The sequence below is a fragment of the Schistocerca piceifrons genome, chromosome 1, assembly GCF_021461385.2.
Source record: "Schistocerca piceifrons isolate TAMUIC-IGC-003096 chromosome 1, iqSchPice1.1, whole genome shotgun sequence".
Taxonomy (NCBI): Eukaryota; Metazoa; Arthropoda; class Insecta; order Orthoptera; family Acrididae; genus Schistocerca; species Schistocerca piceifrons.
In genome coordinates, this window is record NC_060138.1 from 528,682,937 (window position 1) to 528,706,499 (window position 23,563).

General features: G+C 39.7%; 1 protein-coding gene across 3 annotated transcripts in view; it reads right to left on the reverse strand.

Moving 5' to 3' along the window:
• Positions 1-3,113: 3,113 nt before the first annotated feature.
• Positions 3,114-23,563, reverse strand: part of LOC124798588 (sodium/hydrogen exchanger 7) — a 168,313-nt gene continuing 147,863 nt past the window's right edge. Inside the window, exon 15 of one of the 3 annotated variants that reach the window (XM_047262055.1) lies at positions 3,114-4,156. In XM_047262055.1, coding sequence (XP_047118011.1) covers positions 4,061-4,156 — 96 coding nt within the window. In that variant the 3' untranslated portion in view covers positions 3,114-4,060. The remainder of the gene's footprint in view (positions 4,157-23,563) is intronic. The other 2 variants (XR_007016960.1, XM_047262063.1) reach the window with 2 other exon arrangements.

Genomic DNA, 23,563 nt, shown 5'->3' on the forward strand with positions numbered 1-23,563 from the left:
ATGATGTGACTTACCAAACGAAAGTGCTGGCAGGTCGATAGACACACAAACAAACACAAACATACACACAAAATTCAAGCTTTCGCAACAAACGGTTGCTTCATCAGGAAAGAGGGAAGGAAAGGGACAAGACGAAAGGATGTGGGTTTTAAGGGAGAGGGTAAGGAGTCATTCCAATCCCGGGAGCGGAAAGACTTACCTTAGGGGGAAAAAAGGACAGGTATACACTCGCACACACACACATATCCATCCGCACATACACAGACACAAGCAGACATGATGTGCTGGCCGTGCACCAAGGCACGTTTAGCCACAGGGTGGACAGTTTGTTGCTGGTCCATTCACATGAATGGACACAGGCAGACAGTGTTTGTTGGTAATGAGGATCACCCTGTGGCTAAACATGCCTTGGTGCACAGCCAGCACATCTTGGCACAGTGTTACACCATCCGGGTTATCTGAATACTTCCCACTAACACCAACCTGTCAGAACTCCGGAGATGGGAACTTGCCCTTCAGTATATCCTCTCTTCTCGTTATCCGCCAGGCCTCAATCTCCGCTAATTTCTAATTTCAATTTGCCGCCGCTCATACTTCACCTGTCTTACAAAAACATCTTTGCCTCTGTACTTCCGCCTCGACTGACATCTCTGCCCAAACTCTTTGCCTTTACAAATGCTGCTTGTGTCTGTGTATGTGCGGATGGATATGTGTGTGTGTGCGCGCGAGTGTATACCTGTCCTTTTTTCCCCCTAAGGTAAGTCTTTCCGCTCCCGGGATTGGAATGACTCCTTACCCTCTCCCTTAAAACCCACATCCTTTTGTCTTTCCCTCTCCTTCCCTCTTTCCTGATGAAGCAACCATTTGTTGCGAAAGCTTGAATTTTGTGTGTATGTTTGTGTTTGTTTGTGTGTCTATCGACCTGCCAGCACTTTCGTTTGCTAAGTCACATCATCTTTGTTTTTAGAATATATATAATGCTACTTCCAATCTGTGTTATCTCTGTTAGCAGAACAAAGAAATATATATACAATACAAACCAGTAGTAGTATTATGTATATCCTATGCTATATATAACTAATCATTGCATGTACAGCACTTGCTAATGACAACTGAGTATATATCCATAAAAGAAACCTTATGCTGATTTCCTTTAAGTACATATAAAGTAGGTAATCATATTATTACATATTATTATTATGAAATAACGTCATTGGCACAGGCTAAAAAATGTTATGTTTAAGGCAAGCCAAATTATAATGATATGAAAAATCACATACATATAATGAAACTAGTCCAATAAAATAAACTACTTCCAACAAGCAGCTTACATCAAACAATTACTTGTTAATACTACATACTTACTTTTTATATAAGTTGCAAAGTACTGAATGTACAATACATTTATTACCTGTGTAAACAAATCTCTAAGTTGAAATAACTTTTAATATTGTAGTAGGTTAAAATATAAACAGACATGTCCTGATTAAAAGTACTGTTGATGTATGTGCCACAGCATGTAATATTGTATTTTAATATAAATGTGAAAGAAACTGAGTTAACCCTTTAAGTGACAATGGCAAATATATGTACACCACTGGTAAATAACTGGAATTACCATGCATAATTTTTTTCTGATTCATTGATGAATATTTTATCACCCCATACACAACAGCAGACTTAAAAATACGCAATAAATTGGGCTGGATTATTCACTACTATTCCCAAAGAGTACATACTGACATGTATTTTATTGTTCTTCTGAAGAAAAAAAAAAAAAATTTTTGCCACTTAAAGTGCTGATATACAGAAAATAACTTTCATGACTCCTTACATTATATATTTGTAGCACTGAACAAATGGTTATCAAATTATCAAGAATTGTGCAATAATTGTTGCATGATCATATTGTTATATTATTTACCCTCATATTTTCGCATACCAATCATGGAAAACCAACTGCAAGTGATATTTGTAATTAGTGACAATATGGTATTTTCCTGCTACATTAGAGACCTCAATTTAAGGAAAATAAGTTTAATAATTACTGAGTTTAAACTATATTTCCACAATTTTCAATAATTTATAAACCTTACCAAAGCTATTTAAAAAATTACGTAAGATGATAGCCACACTTATCAACTGGTACACAGCAGAAATAATTGGAATTTTAAAGTATTAATTATAATGCATCTGAAAGACAATACACTGGCATCTTAGTTAAAAAAATTCTCTTTAAACACTATAGTTCTTGGCACTCATCTTTACACTTATCTATACTATTTTTTTCATCTTATATTGATAAATGTGTGCATAGATGGTTATCTCAAGCATAACAGTTCAGCACTAGTGAGCAGTTACCTGTGTGCTGTGCTTAGTTTTTCCCATTGGAACAGAACTGTATACTAATGTTTCACTTATTTTACTCTCAATTTTATTTCATTATCAAACAGCAAATCAGCACAATTTTATATAAGAAACCAGGTACATTTACAGAAAATCTGTAAAGAGATCCCTATTGTAGTTTTCCAATTGCAGCTGAATAACTATTAGGAATAATTTAATTTTGCTATAGCAGAAGTGTTAAACTGACAACTTGACTTTGAGAAGTAAAAAATTCTGTTAACAGAAGTACAAAGTGTTCAATAAATCTGCAGTGCTAACATCAAATAAAAAGTTGAAGATATAAACATGCACAGAAACCTGTCTCATCTATGATTATGAATAGTTCAGAGAAACTTATCCTAAATAAAGAATGTAATAACTCCTGTAAAGGATCAGATTCCAGATGTTCTGTGCATTAAGCTGTGATGGTCCACTCTGAATCCAAAGTCACAAGACAGCCTGCCTCTCTGACATTATATTTATTTCTATGTCTACAAGGAATCTATTATTATAAACTGGTTGTATACTGAAATAAACTGTAAACTATACCAATAAAATATTAGTTTTACTAACTGTTTGGTTGCTGCAAATAATTGTCACACTGCTAAATGGAAGCAGAGGACAATTGAAAAATTTGAATGAAAATTTAAGAGCACTTCTAATGTAAATTAAAACTGCTGGTGATGAAAACTACAGTATGAAAAAAAAATAAATAAATAAATAAAATAAACTTTGGCATTATTCATCTATTATGACATGAGTGTGCTGCATGCAGCCTCTTTCTGCTAGTACAGTGAAGTATATAAAACGTCTCCTCAATGAGAGTAATAGATAAGAAAATTAAATCAGCCTTTAATACTGACTTAAATCCAATTTAGGATTTATATTACACCTTCACAAATGAAAAAAGAAGACTTAATGCAGTATTACAGCCGAAATTATGTTTTTCTGTTCCAGCACAACTGTCATATATTTCCAAAGTCATTAAATATTCACGAAGAAACTTCCTGCTACTTTCTTGGCACATACCACATTGCAGATGACAAAACCCCACCAGAATCAATGCTTTAATAAGAATGTATTTTCGAATAACTCAGAGTTTTCTTTCTATTTTGCTGCCTGACATATTTTTCATATTTCCATGTCTGTTATAACAAACATTAGCTGACAACACAGAGTAAAGTATGGTTAATAGATATTTTTAATTATAAGTGATAAAAATGTGTTCACGATAAAGAAGAATATTTTAGTAAAACAAACTTTAACACTTTTGAATTATATTAATTTTGTTTCCAATAAATTGTGTGATAAATGTTTTAGAGTTCTTAAATGATTCTTGTACTGAGCTACATGAGCAACAGTGTGCAAATTCAGTTGCCAAGTATAACAGCATTAACCACAAGCTGCAAGTACACAAATTTCCCTAACAAATGAGAGTGAGGCAACATTTTACATGCAGTTGTTTACAGAACATGTTATGAAACACTTCTGAACTGATATCAAGCACAGTTGAAGGCAAAATTATAGTGCAGTGAACTGTATCTAACATGTCTGTTTGGTCTTTGCTTAGAGAACTTCACGCAGGATACACACATTTTATATTATAGGAATAATCACAAAACAATACTGTTGTGTTCTTCTTATTTCACAGCCTTCCTGATACTTCCTAATCAGATTAAATATTATTTCCACCAGGTCCAGGGATTCGAACACGTGTGTCCACTACACGACTGCCAAGGCCTAAATCACCAGATATTGTCACACTGTCACTCTGTTGACAAAGAGATAAGTGACAATAAGGAAAAACATATTATACAAAATCAAAAATTTTACATCCTCAACAAATAAAATTACAGAAAATAGTATGTAGTTTTGTTTATCTCTCATGAGCAACAATATATGAACCAGAATATTAGTATTCTTTCTGGTAAAGGTGGTAATTTTTCAGTGAAGTAAGAGCACATTAAAGACAGATTTAGTGTAATTTTTCCTCCTGCTTTTCAAAACTCTAAATTTAGTAGCGACTTGTAATTTCATCAATAAATTTCTCATCATACTATTCACTGGTGTGAAAGATGAACAACAGAAAAAGAACAGTGACAACTATCTGTCTGACAGTTATAACAGGGGAACAAATGACAAATCCATACAGAAATGAAAAAAAAATAACGTTTCTGTAATCATTAGCATTCAACATTAGGAAGACATTATACTTTGTATGTTGCAAAAGAGTGGTCATTTGGAAAGGATTACTAATACTGCTATATATACTACTCTTATGGTATTTGTATCATCTGGCATACTCTCTGGTGAAACAGCAATTCCAGTAACTTTGTTGTACATGATTCCATCATATACTTCAGCTTGACTCTTGTCACTTCTCTCAAATGCTGTTACAGATATTTCAAGGTTGCTATTGATACTGAAATGCAGTGTAAATTTGGCTGCAAACAAAACAGCTTACTTGAAATCAATATTGGATACATATTTCTAAATAAACTGATACAGGATGATGATATTGTATAAGCTTTTAACCATCACTGATACTTTCGCTGAAGGTGTTTTTTTTTCCTGAGGCTGCATAATAAACAGCAGAAAAGACTGCTATTTGCTGGAATAGAAACTCCACTCAAAGAGTACGGTTTATGTGCTAGAAAACAGTATGTGCAAACAGCTTCAGTGTGGCAAAATCAGTATTTTCAGTGAATTTGTTTTAAGCATTTCTTGCCATTAAGGAAGCATCATCATAAATGACAGCTCTAATTATTTAGTCTCAATGCTAGTTTATACAGTTGTGACTCCAGTAAAGCAGTCGTCTTTCAAGCTTAGCGTAAAGTTTTCATTTATTGTGTTGAAAGTTTAGTCCACTCATTTGTCATAATGTAAAATAAAATTAAGTATGAAATCACATTCTTATACTTTTATACATGTGCTCTGGGCATTATTTGTGTTTCCACCTCCCACACCCTCACCCCAAATAATTCAAAGTATGCTCACAAATTCTGTACATTTCATTAATGGAGAGGTGGGAACTGTGAGAAGATAGTGTACATGAATCTAACATACTTTAGGTAATGTTTGACTGCACCAAACAATCAGCATAAAAACACAATTTATTTTGAGTGCTACTAGAGCAATAGTGGGACATAAAGTAAGGCGAGCCCAGACTGGGCCAAATCAGTGGCCTGAATTGGCTACTGGTACTGTACATCAAACTTCAGTATGAATAAGCATGATCCCCATTACAAAAGTTCCTCTCTTACGTCCATCCCATCTTGATGATTGCTGAAATATTTATCCCCATCCTTTCCTTTTCTTCCTTTAGATTTTCTAATTTTCCACAGTGCCTTTGTAGCTAACATTCCATGTTTAATTATCATTCTTTTTTGTCTGATTACTTCTCCTGAAGCAGTCCCTGTCTAGAGCTCTGAATAGGTGACTATTTTACCTTGTGACTATTTTACCAAGGATGAAGCATTCCTGATATGGACAGAAAATTGTCAAGATTCAGTTTGATGAAGATGTGAAAGAGTAGTAATTGGTAAAAGTGAACATGAATTGAGGCAGTACTTAATAAAATGCATAAATCTCATAACTGATGGCTATAGGATTAGTTTTCAAGGGTTGGATGAATTTTACCATCTAAGATGTAGAATAGATAAAGAAAGAAGACATGGGAAATACATAGTGGCCAAGAATGCACAAGTCAAAAAGGCATTATTTAAACAGAAAAAGCTGTTAATATTCAAACTGTATGGTTGTGCAACCTAGACAGTGGGGAAGACTGAAATGATTTGATTAGAAACAGTTTAAATTTAGTGTTACAGGAGACTGTGGAAGATTGGAAGTATCGACAAGCAAGGAGTGAAGATGTCCTCGAGTGAGTTAATATGGCCTAGTAAAAAACATAATGAACCAAAGAAGTTCAAAGGGTGGGCAAATATTGCAATATGAGCTGTTGCTGAAAACTGTGATGGAAGGAATGGTGCAAGGAAAGAATGGCAGGGGCAGGTCTGGATATGAGTATGCAAGGCAGATCATTGATAGTATGGGATGCAGCAGTTCTGCTGAGATGAAAACGGCAGGTGGCAAACACCAGAAATGAAGAACTGCATCAGATCAATGTTAAGATTGATGAACAAAGCAACATGATACATCAACCATCATGGGTGCGGTTTTTTTACCTACCTTTCACATCTGTTTTGTTTATTTGAGTCCCAACCTCTGCCTCAATAACATAATGTAAAACATAATAAGAGTTTATGCAACTTGCAGACAAAATGAAGTTCACAACATTTCTTCCCTCAGACAAGGAGATAAGGTGACAGGACGAGCACCCAGCACAGAAGCAAATGCTGAATTCTTGATGATAAAAGAGTTAGTTATGCACCTGTAATGCAAATGAAGATAGGGAAACACAAATTGAGAGCTTTAACCATGTTGAAGATTTTGAATGCATACATAGTTCATGCTGTTTTTGTTTTGACTAGAAGATTCATTAGATGTGAATTCAGTACTAACTGAAGGATCCAAATATTTCAGAAACACTCAACACGTGGACAAGCATTTGCTTGGTATGTCTCAGAATGATGATGAGGAATGTCAATGTGGATGAATAAAATCAGAGTAAATCTATGGTTACAAGTGCAATGTTTTTATGCTTCATCTCAGTTGGTTGCAGTTGCTTTGATTGCTCTCAAGAAAATACTAAAACATATGACAGATGATTCTATTTCCTACTTCTGAAATGATGGTATATTTAACACAGTAATGGTGTACACTTCCCAAAACTGAAAAATAATACAATTTGTTTATTGGTGAATTTTTTCTGGATTTTTTCAAAAGCAAGACACGCTTAAATAATGTTAAACAACACTGGAAACTTTTCTGCCTCTTTTTTGAGGAACTTGATATAAGTACATTTGGACCACTATTGGAATGTGCACTAAAATAAGTTTCTGAAAAATTTAAATTTCTGTAGCAATGGGCTATAAAAGAGTTAATCAGTTTAAAAAGATAAATTTAATCATAACATTACAAAATATGAGATGTGACAATCAAAGAATCGGACTGGTGCTACAGAACATTTTATTGGTCACCAGTTAAATGACACAGTTTATCATTTTCAATGCACTCTCTGTCCTGATCCCTACAATGCTCAATATGAATTTCCCATTTTTCAAAGTACTGCTGGAAGTCCGCTGCTGTCAGCTTGTTGAGAATCTCCATTGCTTTTGCTTTCACCACTTCCAGTTGTCAAATCTGGTCTCCTTAAGGATACAGGACACTTTTCTGGCTCAATATTATGTAAAAATCAACACCTATTTCTTTCAGACACTGTTTATAATGTATATGTTTCACAGATTTTTTTGTTGATATCAGGTAATGCAGCACACTTTCTAAACAAATTAGAAGTATTTTGAATATTTTTGAACCTGCTTAGGGTTATTAAAAAAATGACAAAGAAATTGATGCACTTTTTTTCTAAAATGCTTCTTCAAAATGAGGTACCACTTAATCCAATGTTGTACATTTTAAGGAAACCAAATTTTTACCAGATATGCATGACATGATGGCTGAGGTACGAGACCTATTTAATTCCACCTATTATGTGTATTACAAGGATAAAAAATATCACATCTTACATTTTAATTTTTTAAATTTTTTTCCTAATAAAAATGTTATTTTTTCTATAATGTAGTTGATTCTGCAATAAAGCTTCGATCTACTACATAAGTATGGACTATTGCATGTTACAGGAAAAAAATAGAGTAATTCTTTATAAACTTTAGGAAATATTTGTACCTGAATTCTGAAAAATACAACTTGCAGGAAATTGCGAATGAGGATATGAATCCAAACAAACTGTGCCTCAGAACATTCCTGAAACATAGTCTTCATCCTGCAGCATTTCATCATCTTCAGGCTTCCACTTGGCATTCCTTTTAGCACTTCTCACTTTTTTGGTAACTTGAAGAACAAATCATTCAGCTTCATGCACTCGTTGTCTGTCAAACACAAGCAATTGATCTTCCATATTACAGCCACATTTAATGCTTAAATTTCTCAGGACTTCCAACCATCCTATCACTCCATCATTGAAACATACCACTGCATCTACTACACCAACTTTTAATGTATTTAGTCCTACAAAAACATTCTTGGGTAATCTTTCCCATATGCAATGGTTGAAACTTTCATTTGTATTCTGAGTGCCCCCATGAAGACATTTACTAAGCAAAACAGGGTCACTCAGGTCTCTAAAAATTGGTTTTATTTCATTCATAACAGGCTCAGGAAGAGAATGCTTATGGTGGTATATTTGACCATTTTCTTTTGCTAACCACACCAAGAATCTGCTCCTTTGGGGCAAAGTACATGAACAGGGTGGACATCTGTGGACAACTTAGGTCCATACAGCTTTTCTAATTGCCGTAACATCATTCAGAGATGTAGTTCACCTAATGGCCAGTCCATATTTATTCTGAAGAAGATCTATTTCAGTTTCTGTCAACCTGCCTCGGCCACACAGAGATTTTCCATCAGATAGCAACTTTCATTTATCTTTGTAGCTTCCTCAATCTAGCACCCATCCTCTTTTGCACATGTCAACAACATTTCAGTTTTATTACCAATGTATCACCATAAGCATTGAACTCATTAATTTTACTAGAAGCTTTACAGTCCCCATCACCAATGTACTTCATATATCTAACTTTATAAACAGGCAGTGACCTCTGAAATATTTTTAGAGCTCCATCACACTCCATACCTCCACTGTAACCATCATAATTCTTAGAACATTAATGTTCAATACATCCTTCAGTGTTGCCATGGCAGGTGTGGCAGTACTTAGATAAGCACTCAACATCAACAACTTTTCCATTCTCCAGGGAAGCAGCACTTACAACACCATTCAAGAAACGATGTCCTCAATGTTGCCATGTCCCATCAAGTGCAACAGCAATGTCCCTGGTTCCCCTAATATTTACAGTTTCTTCTATTGCACATTTCATAGATGCTTTTATGTACTTGCTGAACCTACTGGGAGGACAAGAAAGGTCCATCAAACCACAAAATGTTTGAGCAGCCTTTTTTCCTTTTCCTATTGCACATATTGCATGCACTAACTTCAAATTCACATCGTATGAATTATGCACAATATTTGAAGTCATTTTCAAGGTAGATTTGTTGCAGGATCTACATAGAACAACTAGTTTTGAAACTAAACCCTTCCTGCTACTTTGTTGTTCAGTTATTTCCAGACAGCCTACACCATCACATTGTTTACATTTCACCACTTCCTTTACCAAAGAAGATAAGATGTCCACACCAACAACAACAAATCCATTACAAAAAGTGTCATTGTTAACACAAAAATTTGAATCACCAGGAGGCGTGCCATGTGAGAGTTTCTTCCCTAAAGAACTGATACATAGGTTACTTTCAACATTGTGGCTTGCCTTGTTTGTCAACTAGTTACCACGGAATTTCCTTTTGTTAAATTTATTGATGCATGGTATAGCTCATATTTATTGCACACTAAAGGATATGTACTTCCACAAGTATATGTAGCACTTGAGCAACAAACATTCGGTAACATATTAACAAACTGTTTTAACACAACAAAAGTAAATACTAGCAAAGAAAATCATTTACAGACATTAGAAATCTACACTGTTACCAACATATACAATGTATCATACGTATAATGACTGGAAACAGAAAGTTCACAGTTCTTTTGGAAATAATACTGGTTTCTGTAACAGAAATAAAGAGGGGCGTGGCATACATGACTGTAACTTTAAAATTTCATATATATATATATATATATATATATATATATATATATACTATTGGATGGCAGGTGGCAAAAATATCAGTCCAACGTATATAAAACATGATGGAGCAATGTGGAAAACAGTGTGGTCATTGTCCTAATGAGGAAACAGATATCCAAAAGGGCATGACCACTGGCTTTCAGACTAAGGGTGGAAGCATTTCTGAAATGGCTAAGTTTGGAAAACGTCAGTGTGCCGCCATCATTAAAGTAGACATGCACGGCAAAGTGATGCTATCTAAAACCAGCACTGAGGCAAATGTAGTGTATCATGGGCCATACATGGCATGGCGGAATGATAGCTGTGGATATATTCATATGCAAATATAAGTGTAATGATGAGCAACACACACACACACACACAAATTTGTATCTATCCTTGGGACCATGTCCACCCATACATGCAGTTTCTTTTTCCTTGGCATGACATCATCTACCAGCTGGACAATGAAAGGTGTCACACCGCTCACCATGTATGTGTGTGGTTTGAATAGCACCAGGATGAGTTTACTGTACTCTCCTGGCCACCAAGCTGTCTGGATTTAAACCAAATTGAGAAACTGTGGTACCACTTTGATCAAGCTGCTTGCACCATGGATCTTCAACTGAGAAACCTTGCACAGATGGCCACGGCACTGGAGCTGGCGTGTCTCCACACTCCTGTCAGTACCTTCCAGAACCTCACTCCCACCCTTCCTGCATGTCCGGCAGTGATCTGGTTGTTGATGCTTTTGACAGGTGGTCCCATTAATCTGAACCTGACAGTGTACTCCTTTCATTGCTCCTTTATATGCAGGCTAAACAGTAGAGGAGAAATGCTGCATCATTGTCTTATGCTCTCTTTAATCAAAGCACTTCTTAGTTTTCCATTTTTATTGCTCTCTTGTTTCTCATACATATTTTGTGTTACCTGTCTTCTCCTCTAATTTACATCTGTTTTTGTGAGAATTTCAAATATTTTGTGCCATTTTACATCGTCAAATGCTTTTCCTAAATCCTATGAACGTGAATGGATTTTTATTAAGTCTTCCTTCCATTATCAAATACAACTTCAGGACTGTCTCCCTGTTGTCTTTACCTTTCCTAAAGCCATACCAGTAGTAATCAGAGATCCTCAGATTTCTTTCTCTAATCTACCTCTACATCTGTACTCTGCAAACCACCGTGAGGTGCATTGAAACTTTGTTAATAGACTTTCTCCTGATAGTTTATGTCTTTCTCCAAGAGCCCACCAGTTCAGTTCCTTCAGTATCTCTTTGACACTCTCCCAAGGATCAAACAAATCTGTGACCATTCATGCCTTCTCTTTATATGTTCAATATCCCCTGCTAGTCCTATCTGGTACAGATCCCACACATATGAGCAATATTCTAGAACTGGCCGCACAAGTGACTTGTAAGCAATCTCCTTCATTGACTGATTGCACTTCCCCAGTGTTACACCTATAAACTGAAGTCTGCCAACTGTTTTACCCATGACTGGATCTACGTGATCATTCCAATTCATATCCCTACAAAGTGTTACACCCAAGTATTTGTGTGACTTGGTCGATTCCAACTGTGACTCATTGATATTATAGTCACATGCTACTACATTTTTTTCATTTTGTGAAGTGCACTGTTTTACATTCCTGAGCACTTACAGCAAGCTGCCAATCTCTGCACCACTTTGAAATATTATTAAGATCTGACTGAAAAGTTATGCAGCTTCTTTCAGAAAGTACTTCATTAGAGATAGCTGCATCATCTGCAAAAAGGCTGATTTTACTATTAATATTATCTGCAAGGTCATTAATATACAACAAAGGTCCCAACACACTTCTACATCTGATAACTCTCCATCCAAGATAACATGCTGCATCTTCCTTACCAAAAAGTCTTCAATCCTATCACAAATTTCACTTGATACTCCATATGATAGCACTTTTCACAATAAGTGTATGAGTGGTACTGTTCTTCAGAAATCAAGAAATACAGCATCTACCTGATCCCTCCATCTGAAAATTTCATTATGTCATGTGAGAAAAGTGCGAGCTGCGTTTCACATGATCGATTTTTTCTAAATCCTTGCTGGTTGGCACTGAGGAGGTCATTCTGTTCAAGATACCTCATTACATTTGAGCTCAGAATACGTTCTAAGATTCTACAAGAAATCAATGTCATCGATATTGGACGGCAGTTTTGTGGAACACTTCTACCACCCACCTTATAGACAGGTGTAACCTGTGCCTTTTTCCAAGAATAGCGCACAGTTTTTTGTTCGAGAGAGCTACAATAGATTATAGTTGGAAGATGGGTTAATTCGGCCACAAATTCAGTATGGATTCTGACAGTGATTCCATCGGGCCCTGGAGTTTTCTTCAATTTTAATGATTTAAGCTGTTTCTCAACACCACTGACACTAATACATATTTCATTCGTCTTTTCAGTGGTCTTAAGATTAAATTGAGGTAATTATCCTGGGTTTTCCTTTGTAAAGGAACATTTGAAAATGGAGTTACGCATTTCAGCTTTTACTTTGCTACCCTCAATTTCAGTTCCTGTCTCATTCACTAGGGACTGGACACTGACTTTGGTGCCACTAACAGCCTTTACATATGACTAGAATTTCTTTGGGTTCGGTGAAAGATCATTTGACAATATTCAGCTATGGTAGTTATTGAAGGAATCACACATTGCTCTCTTTACACCCAAACATGTTTCACACAGCATCTCTCTGTCTATAGCCCTACACTTTTTTTTACATCTATTATGCAGTAATCTCTGTTTCTTTACAGTGACTGTGTACTATGGAGATTCCCTCCCATGATGGACTGTTCTACTGGGTACATATACATCCAGTTTACTGTCAACTATTCTTTTAAACTTGAGCTGGAGATCCCCTACATGCTCCAGACCTGGGCTGAAAATTTCAAGTTTCTCTTCGAGATACGGTACAACAATAATCTTTTTTTTTTTTTTAATCTAGTTTATTGAACACATATATCTTTCTGCTTGTTTTAACTGTCCTTTGTACTTTGATAACCATTGCTGCCAGGACCATGTCATGGTCACTAATACCAGTTTCAATGTAGACATCCTCAAAGAGATCAGGTCTATTTGTTGCCATTAGATCCAATGTATTTCCATCATGAGTGGGGTTCCTAACTATCTGTTCTATGTTCCATTTTCAGAGAAAGCATTTGGTAAAGTTTCACAGGATGTCTTATCACATCCACCACTAACAAAACTGTAATTTCCCCAATTGATTGTTGGATGATTCAGGGTGTACACGAGGACGAGAGAAAAAATTCCCGGATGTATACTTTCTCTCGGGCGAAAATACACTTTTTCCGGGTTAAATGACAGTAGAATTTTCCTCGGAAATTTGAATGGTTATGGTTTTATACACCAGCGTAGAATTGCGTGGCACTTTAGAAAACGAAACTCCAGAAAAAAACACGTTTTGGAAAGCCCTTTGATGTGCAGCAACATTTACACAGCATATTTTCGTATTAGGAAAGTATAAATTTGAATTCCACCAAACACCGCACGTTACTTTCCGAAGCACTGAAATGGAGACTGTGATGTGCTTTTGTAAGCCAGTCATAGCTCATGTCACGTGTTCTCGCCAGCCCATGACAGGCGGATATTCAGAGCACAGGACAAGTGATGCAGTCAGCCAATAGCAACATCACTGTTAAGTAAAGCAAACACACAAATAAGAAAAATTAATGGTTTAAATTAATGTACATAGTGTTGCTATAAGAAAAGAAAAGTTGTCATATATGATATTGGTCTCGAAGATTAATAAGCTGCAAGAGAAGCTAAGCTTTCACGTATAATGTTGATCTTTTTTGGCGTGTGACACTCTAAGATACATCACACAACGTGCCAGTAAAATATTTAACAACGACATAAATGTCGGATCTTCTGGGCTAAAAATTCTTCTAAATGATCGTCCTCAAAGAGTTGATTTTTAAACGAGAATCAGACGCTCTATGACTTAAGAAATTCATCGTACATCCACGCACATTGTTCATCTCGCGTAAAAGGAAATTTACTTTGAAAGTAACGCTTTTCAAACATCCATTCGCAATATTTTCACGCTACCTGTTAGAAATAGGTTCATTTCAGCAGCTGCCAGAGAGCGCCAAATACAGACGTCACCGCGCTTGCGCAACTACGATGAAGCCGGAATCGCCTATGTTCCTACGTGTAAAATATTAAAAGATCTTACATTATATCACAAAAGAAGCAGGACATTAGACCAGGCTGTTCCAGCTCGTCGACTCCGTTGTGAGCCGCAGAGCACTCCCTGCTCCAGGAAGCCCTGTCGCTAGCTGTGACCATTCAAGTTGGTCGGCACGGCACGGCTGGCTGAGGCAGGCGGCAAGGCAAGCGTTTTGATGTGCCAGCTGCGTCTTACAAGATCGACAACCTCATACTCTTAGCTGCTAAGACGTGGTGACATGCTACACCAGGAAATACGATGTTCAGGAAATAAATAAGAAACAATTGTTTTACAAGAAATTGCATACTAAATTTATTGGGCCTCTGTAGCTACTCTTTTCATTGCTGAGAAAAGCTGCTCACTACAATACGCAGAACCAAACATGCACATGATCCGAGCGGCATTGTTGTGAAGCTTGGGAATTATTTTTTTGCTGTAATGAACGATACCATCTTGACAAATCCAACGTGTTGTAGTACCTCTCTTTCAACAAAGTTGAATTTTGCAAATCAATAATCTCCAATTGAAGTGACGATAACAAGGAGTGCTGAACGCCTTAAGTTCCATTTCCAAACTAGTGAGGTCTGGGAACCGTGTTTCAAACGACGTGATGAGCTGCTTTAACTTTGCTTGGTAATCGCCGCAAGTTGTACCTTCAGGTAGTTTTAAAGAAGCAAGACGACTGAAGAACGTTAAATGTCCATTACTCATCTGCCTCTTAAATAAACGTAACTTCTCCATGAACGCTTTGATCTGGTCGTGCATGTCAACGATCAGCTGCCCTTTGCCCTGCAACGACAGATTAAAATTATTCAGATGCATAGTTATGTCAGCTAGGAACGCCAGGTCTGATATCCATTTTATATCTTTCAGACAACGCTTTTCTTTCCCTTTCATTACAAGAAAAACGGATATCTCCTCACGAATGGCAAAGAAAACATCAAGAACTTTTCCCCGACTCAGCCAACGAACTGTACTGTGGTAAGGTATATCCCCATACTCCTCTTCCATATCTTTTAGGAAGCCGCACAAAATTCACACACTTCACGACATCTTTCATTACGCCACCTAGCTCTACTGTTTCAGCACACAGCGCCCCTTGGTGAATAAAACAATGAAGAGTCAAAATGTCTTTCCCGAATTCGTCCCTGAGTTTATTTTTCAAACGAGAAGCAAAACCTTGGTGACGCCCGATCATTTGTCGTGCACCGTCTGTCGCTACAGAATGGAGCTTATCCCACGGCAAATCGATATTGTCCACTGATTCACAAACAGCTTCAAAAATTTCACGTACTGTTGCGGTGTAATCGAGTGGTACCACATCCAAGAATTCTTCAGTTACTTGCAGCTCCATGTCGACACCACGCACAAAGATTGCAAGCTGAGCACAGTCCGATATGTCGGTGCTTTCGTCAAGCGCTAGCGAAAATGGAACAAAGCTCTCCGCCTTTTTCCTGAGCTGTGTCTCTAAATCCGCTGCCACGTCCAGGATTCGACGAGAGAGTGTTTGCTTCGACAGGCAAACCCCTTCAATTGCCTGCACCTCCCTTGGAATCAAACATTCTGCAACTGCTACCATGCACAATTTTACGAGTGGTCCCACCGAAAACGGCTTGCCACTCGTCGCAATGCCGTGAACGACCTGTAGCTTGCTCGAATTGCAGATTCAGTAGTTTTCTCCACTCTCATTCACCTGAAAATTATAAACGCATTACAGAACATGAACTATGTTGCATGTTTTGATACCCTCCGTATCACGAAACCGTTTTTAAACTTACGTCTCCTGGTATGTCGTTCTTAAGGCTGGCTACCAGTTCTCTGCGTGCAACGTCTTCTACCTGATCGTAGTGCGCTGCGTGAAGACGTGTATTATGTCGATGTATATCGTACCTCCTCGCAGAATTAAATACTTTATGACATACAAGACACTGCGGACGACCATCCCTGTCAATGAATAGAAAGGTATCCTCCAATAGAGGTACAGGGCTCCCGCGGCTAGTCACAGGTGTCATTGAACACGGATTATTGCGTCAGTTGCGGTCAGGGGGCAGTGAGTTCGCTTTCCAACTCCACGCGGGCTCCGAGCTGCCGCAGTGAGCGCTCCAGCTCCCTGGAGCTCGGTTAGAACAGTCTGCATTAGACGATACTCCAAGAGTATCGGAATTTCGTGAACCATACTACAATGCATAATTCAGATTAAAGTGCACATTCGTATGTCCAGATTCAGATGTAATTTTTCGCGGAGTACCAGTACTGTATTATCTCATGTTTGGTTCTTTATAATGACATAATGCAGTAGCCCCCTATGTGCTAGAAGATGAAAACGTTCACTTGAAATGCTGCGAACAGTTGAAACCAGCCAATAGTGTGGAATTAAACACTTTGTTTCATGTAAATTGACTGCCTCCGCGGAAAAGTTCAATAAAAGCCAGATTTCTTTAGCAAACCAACCAAAATAACTTCATTGTTCAGCAAGGCGATTAATGCTTGACTGTCAGAAAGGTGGAAACAAAATAAAATCTGAAACTAATAACATATTTCAGCCTTCCGTAATTATGTGAATATATTTTAATTCACTTCATCGCCCCCGGCCACAGAAATTCGTTTTGTTTTCACTTGACATGAGAGCACTAAATGAACACAAGACGTAAACACACGTCACGTGGAGACTATCCACCTCCCCACTACAACCGAGACTGCTCAGTGCGTCAGCTCCGGATTTACGATATTTCTGAACCGAGGCAATACTAGATAGTTCCCCCACCCCGTCGAGCGTTTGAGGTAAGACGCCAAAAATTTAAAAATCGACTTTTCAAAAATATGTTCATTTTGTAGCGCACATCTTTAAGAAGAGTCCAATACATAAAACATGTTTGTTTAAGGAAATGTAAGACATGTTATTTGGTCTTAAATGTGCCAAAGTGCAATGCCACGCCTCTTCACACAGCATTCTTCTATCGTACGTCACTGTATTTCGCTCTGTGGAATTCAAACGTGTAATATTTTGTAATAGATGCCATCAAACTACACTCAGGACAGTGTAAATTAAAATGTCCTCTGGTGCTTCTCCTGCTCCCAGTCGGCTGGTTTGATATCCCGCCCCTATATTAAAAAAAAAAAAAACCCTCACAATTAATACTGGATGGGATTATTAGTAACGGACAGAACAAGAAGTCTTCAGAAAATTTACACTCTTTATTGCCTATTAGCTAATAACTTGCTGTTTTGTGTGACATAAAATTAAATGTAGGATATATAAAACCAGTGAAGACAAGAAGAGACAAACAAGACAGTACAAATTTCTTCAATCCGTAAGTCCTACCATTTTTTTCTCTCTAATATTGCTACAGCTTTACATGGCGTGCTTTCCTTTCTAGAAAATAATCTACACTCCTGGAAATGGAAAAAAGAACACATTGACACCGGTGTGTCAGACCCACCATACTTGCTCCGGACACTGCGAGAGGGCTGTACAAGCAATGATCACACGCACGACACAGCGGACACACCAGGAACCGCGGTGTTGGCCGTCGAATGGCGCTAGCTGCGCAGCATTTGTGCACCGCTGCCGTCAGTGTCAGCCAGTTTGCCGTGGCATACGGAGCTCCATCGCAGTCTTTAACACTGGTAGCATGCCGCGACAGCGTGGACGTGAACCGTATGTGCAGTTGACGGACTTTGAGAGAGGGCGTATAGTGGGCATGCGGGAGGCCGGGTGGACGTACCGCCGAATTGCTCAACACGTGGGGCGTGAGGTCTCTACAGAACATCGATGTTGTCGCCAGTGGTCGGCGGAAGGTGCACGTGCCCGTCGACCTGGGACCGGACCGCAGCGACGCACGGATGCACGCCAAGACCGTAGGATCCTACGCAGTGCCGTAGGGGACCGCACCGCCACTTCCCAGCAAATTAGGGACACTGTTGCTCCTGGGGTATCGGCGAGGACCATTCGCAACCGTCTCCATGAAGCTGGGCTACGGTCCCGCACACCGTTAGGCCGTCTTCCGCTCACGCCCCAACATCGTGCAGCCCGCCTCCAGTGGTGTCGCGACAGGCGTGAATGGAGGGACGAATGGAGACGAGTCGTCTTCAGCGATGAGAGTCGCTTCTGCCTTGGTGCCAATGATGGTCGTATGCGTGTTTGGCGCCGTGCAGGTGAGCGCCACAATCAGGACTGCATACGACCGAGGCACACAGGGCCAACACCCGGCATCATGGCGTGGGAAGCGATCTCCTACACTGGCCGTACACCACTGGTGATCGTCGAGGGGACACTGAATAGTGCACGGTACATCCAAACCGTCATCGAACCCATCGTTCTACCATTCCTAGACCGGCAAGGGAACTTGCTGTTCCAACAGGACAATGCACGTCCGCAAGTATCCCGTGCCAACCAACGTGCTCTAGAAGGTGTAAGTCAACTACCCTGGCCAGCAAGATCTCCGGATCTGTCCCCCATTGAGCATGTTTGGGACTGGATGAAGCGTCGTCTCACGCGGTCTGCACGTCCAGCACGAACGCTGGTCCAACTGAGGCGCCAGGTGGAAATGGCATGGCAAGCCGTTCCACAGGACTACATCCAGCATCTCTACGATCGTCTCCATGGGAGAATAGCAGCCTGCATTGCTGCGAAAGGTGGATATACACTGTACTAGTGCCGACATTGTGCATGCTCTGTTGCCTGTGTCTATGTGCCTGTGGTTCTGTCCGTGTGATCATGTGATGTATCTGACCCCAGGAATGTGTCAATAAAGTTTCCCCTTCCTGGGACAATGAATTCACGGTGTTCTTATTTCAATTTCCAGGAGTGTATTACGTCATCAAAGTTCGTCAAACATTTTGCTACATGAAAAAACGAAATATCGTTGTCTAATTATGAAAAAGCTGTTAATACAAAGAGTACCCAAGACTGGTGGGGTTTCTCGGTCTGATTATATGTATTTTGTCACTGTCTGCTAGATAAAACGAAACAGGCCTGCCCAATATTGCAGCAGTTGTAACATACACCAAATAAACGAGACTGTTCTGGCACAAATGGTCATTTCTATAACACGACAGAATATAATTTCCATAGTACCAATATCAAATGCCTATTAGGCCTACTAAAAGTAAGATGCAGTGTGTCTGGAAATAGTTTCACATTTCGTTCATACGCTCCAGCTTCGCAAGCCTGAGATCGAAAAGTGGTAATATGAAATTTTTATATAAATTTGGAATCGTTATATTCTTTCATAATTTATGTGATGTCCCCGTTTCTTCTCCTTCCTCGGTCTAACAATCAATCTTGTCATCACTAATTCTGGAACTATTCCTGTCAGTGTCAAAACTTGCTTTCTGGTTAACTTCACTAACCTTGGCAGAATCACCGGTTTAGTTACCCCGCGTTTATTCTCCGGTTAAGCGTTACTACGTGTTTTCCACACTACTCCCAGAATAGAACTTCAGCGGCTGCTAGACGGGGACTGTACAACTGGCCAAAAATATTTGTCAAAATTTCATTTTCTTGGATATACCGAGAGGATAATACGTAATCTTTCTTATCTGTTGTTCCTGTTAGTAATTTATTTCCCCCCTGGTAGTCTGAATCTATGAATTTCGCAAGTAATTATAACAACACTGACCATTCGCAAACCCAGTGAACCACATAAACAGCGATGGCAATCCCAATTTCGGCTTTATTCTGCTCAGCTCATCTAGCCCCGTCCCCTACTGTCTGTAGGAAAGTTCATTTCTAGATGCGACGGGGATTCCCCTGGCAGAGACACCATTTACAATATGCACGCATTGAAAAATCAACTTACGATTCATTCAGAAATCAACTTGTAAGGTCTTCAAAAACCAACAGCGATGCATTTCAAAATCATATGAATAATCGATAGACCACCGTGCGCTGGATGCTAGGCGCTTTGTGAAACAAGGTTTTTTTCCTCAAGGAATTTCCGCCTGGGGCAGATACCCCGGTTTGCCCACGTCCCCTAGATCCGGGCCTTTTACGTATGCGTTAATCTGGCAGTTTGGGTGCGCCAGTAAAATTTTTCCGGGTAGCATCTGGCCGCTTGCTGCTACTTCTTATACAGCTAACAGCTACACTTCCGTCACCAGAAGCGGGAGAAGGTAAATCTCATACGCGACTCAACTGCACAAACGAATCTAATGTAAACAACTGTCACATTCATCGGAGGCAATTTGTTGTTATGAAGAACTGCCTAGTCTTCTCAAAGGCTTTGACATATTCTGCTGTTGGCAGGTGCTTGTATGAGCACTGTATTTTGTGTCATTTATGGCGCATTTCCTTTGCAACTTCAGTTTTATTTTTGTCCCCCCCCCCCCCCTCTCGTTCATGTTTTATTGCTGCACTATTATTGTTCAGTAGCGAGATACAGTAATATCCGTTATTAGAGTATCAGTTCTTACCAGTCAAAATTACAAAAATTTAACGGAAAACTAAAGCAATGAAAAATTCCCGGAATTCTAAAAAAAACTCACTGGTTTTTCATAGTTTTCTGCCAGATGAAAAAATTCTTGGGTTTTTCCCGAATCTCCCTGATGATTAAAGTCTCTACCGATGATTACAGTATGATTGAGGAACTTACGTACAAGTGAACTGAGGTTTTCTCTATAAAGTTTTCGTTTATATAAGAAAAAAAAAATGGTTCAAATGGCTCTGAGCACTACGGGACTCAACTGCTGTGGTCATCAGTCCCCTAGAACTTAGAACTACTTAAACCTAACTAACCTAAGGACATCACACACACCCATGCCCGAGGCAGGATTCGAACCTGCGGCCGTAGCAGCAGCGCGGCTCCGGACTGGAGCGCCTAGAACCGCACGGCCACCGCGGCCGGCCTTTATATAAGAAGATCCAATTATCATTTTATGCATAATCCCTGATACTAAGTTTCTCCCAAACAATCTCAATTTCTATCTTGCTGGAGTTGAGTTTCTCGTCTACTGTGACAAATACACCACCTCCATTTCCCATTTCCTATCCTTTCGATATAAACTTCAATTGTCCCCAAGAATCTCACTACTATCAGCTGTCTGTCCACATGAATGGCCACTGACAAACTGTGGCCAAGAAACAAGTGGACCACCCTGTTGCTGAACACACTGCCAAACATGATAGCCTTCATTTCAATGACTGCTTCACAGCCTGTGTCAAATGGATTCTTGCCACCAACACCAGCTTTTCTGAATAGCGCAGTTAGGGACTTTCTCCGCAATACATCCTTCGTTCCCGTACCCTCCTGGCCTCAACCTTTGTTAGTCACTGTCTTCACCCATCCAGCCCCCTCCCTGTTCCCATTCCAGCACAACACAGCCATCTTTTCACCACAACACCCAGTCTTTTTATTTTATTTCTTTTTTATTTCTCTCATTTTCCTCTACTTCCCCCCCCCCTTCCGCCTAAACTGCAGCACCTCACTGTGCACCACCCTCACAATACAGCCCTCCCCGGCCCACATTCCTTCTTACCCCACCCAGTCACCACTCTCATCACGCACAGGTGCTGTTGTTCGCGGTGGGGTTTCAGTTGCCTGAGACTGCAGTCATGTGTGTGAATTGGGTTTGTGTGTGTGTGTGTGTGTGTGTGTGTGTGTGTGTGTGTGTGTGTGTGTGTGTGGGTGGTATTAACAAAAGCCTTAATGTCCAAAAGCTATATTGTGGGAATCTTTTTGTTATGCCTATCTGAGACTCAGCATCACCGCTATAGTATAGTAGCAACTTTCCTTCTCATAATACTGTTACATTCCGTCCTGGATTTTCCATTGTTTGGTTTTTGCTATCAGTTTCAGATTTCACCCAGCTTACTGTACCTAGTATTATGTGAGCTCCACTACTTGTCATGAGCGCTTCAAACTCTGGCACCTTGTTGTGAATGCTGCAGCAATTTACCATTAGGATTTTAATACCCTCACCTGCCGGAGGAATTTCTTTCGATCTTACATTGATACCTAAGGGCTTCCTGCAGCTATCATTATCTGGATTGGATAGAGAGTAGTCTAATCTAAAAAAAAAAAAAAAACCTTGTGTGCTACCCACACACTGTCAGCTGCCTTAGTAGCAGCCTGCAGCCTCTGATGTGTAGTGCACACCTGACCCATTTAGGGGGACCCCACAGTTCTCAGGCCTATGGTACAAGTCCAGGAAGTCACAGCGCAGCTTGTCACAGAACTTCTGAAGTCTCTGGTTCAGTCCTTCCACTCGAATCAAGGACGACAATCAGTTCTGGGGACATTGCTGCAAATTGTGAGCTTTGTTGAAACTCCTTGTGCAAGGCTTGTCTTCTCAACCTTTTCTTGCAGTTGCTGAAATGACCCAAGAATGACCTTGGAGCCCAGATGATAGGTATCATTTGTTACAACATGTACCACAATCTGCAGTTGGTTGCACCCTGTTCGCTCAATGGCTGATGGAATAGCCCCTGCAACATGTAGGTTGAGGCCTTCAGGCATATATAGTGAGTGCACCTGGTGTCCTTTCCTGTCCCTTGCTGCCATTTCGCTAATGGATACCATCATTTGCTGTAAGTCTGAACTGCCTTGCCTTTTGCGTTTGCCTCCTCCTGACATCGGACAAAACAGGTTTCCACACAACAGGTGATAAGAATCCCACTGGCTCAGTTTCAATTTCAGTTTCAGTTTCAGTGAAAGACAGCACCACAAATTTGTTGGTTAGGGGGATCAGTACAACACCCTGAGTCCACCTGGTCTTCGTCCACCCTGTACAGGATGCCTACATCTAAGTCTGACAGACCATTCGCTTTCAAGTCGACAAGCAATAACAGATCTTGTACTTTCTGCGCCAATAGCCTTGCCGTAGTGTTAACTGAAGTTAAGCACTGTTGGGCTAGGCTAGCACTTGGATGGGTGACCATCCAATCTGCCGAGCGCTGTTGGTAAGTGGGGTGCACTCAGCCCTTGTGAGGCAAACTGAGGAGCTACTTGATTGAGAAGTAGCGGCTCCGGTCTCGGAAACTGACATACGCCCAGGAGAGCGGTGTACTGACCACATGCCCCTCCATTACCGCATTCAGTGACGCCTATGAGCTGAAGATGACACGGCGGCCGGTCGGTACCATTGAGCCTTCCTGGCCTGTTCGGGAGGGGGAGTACCTTCTGCAGA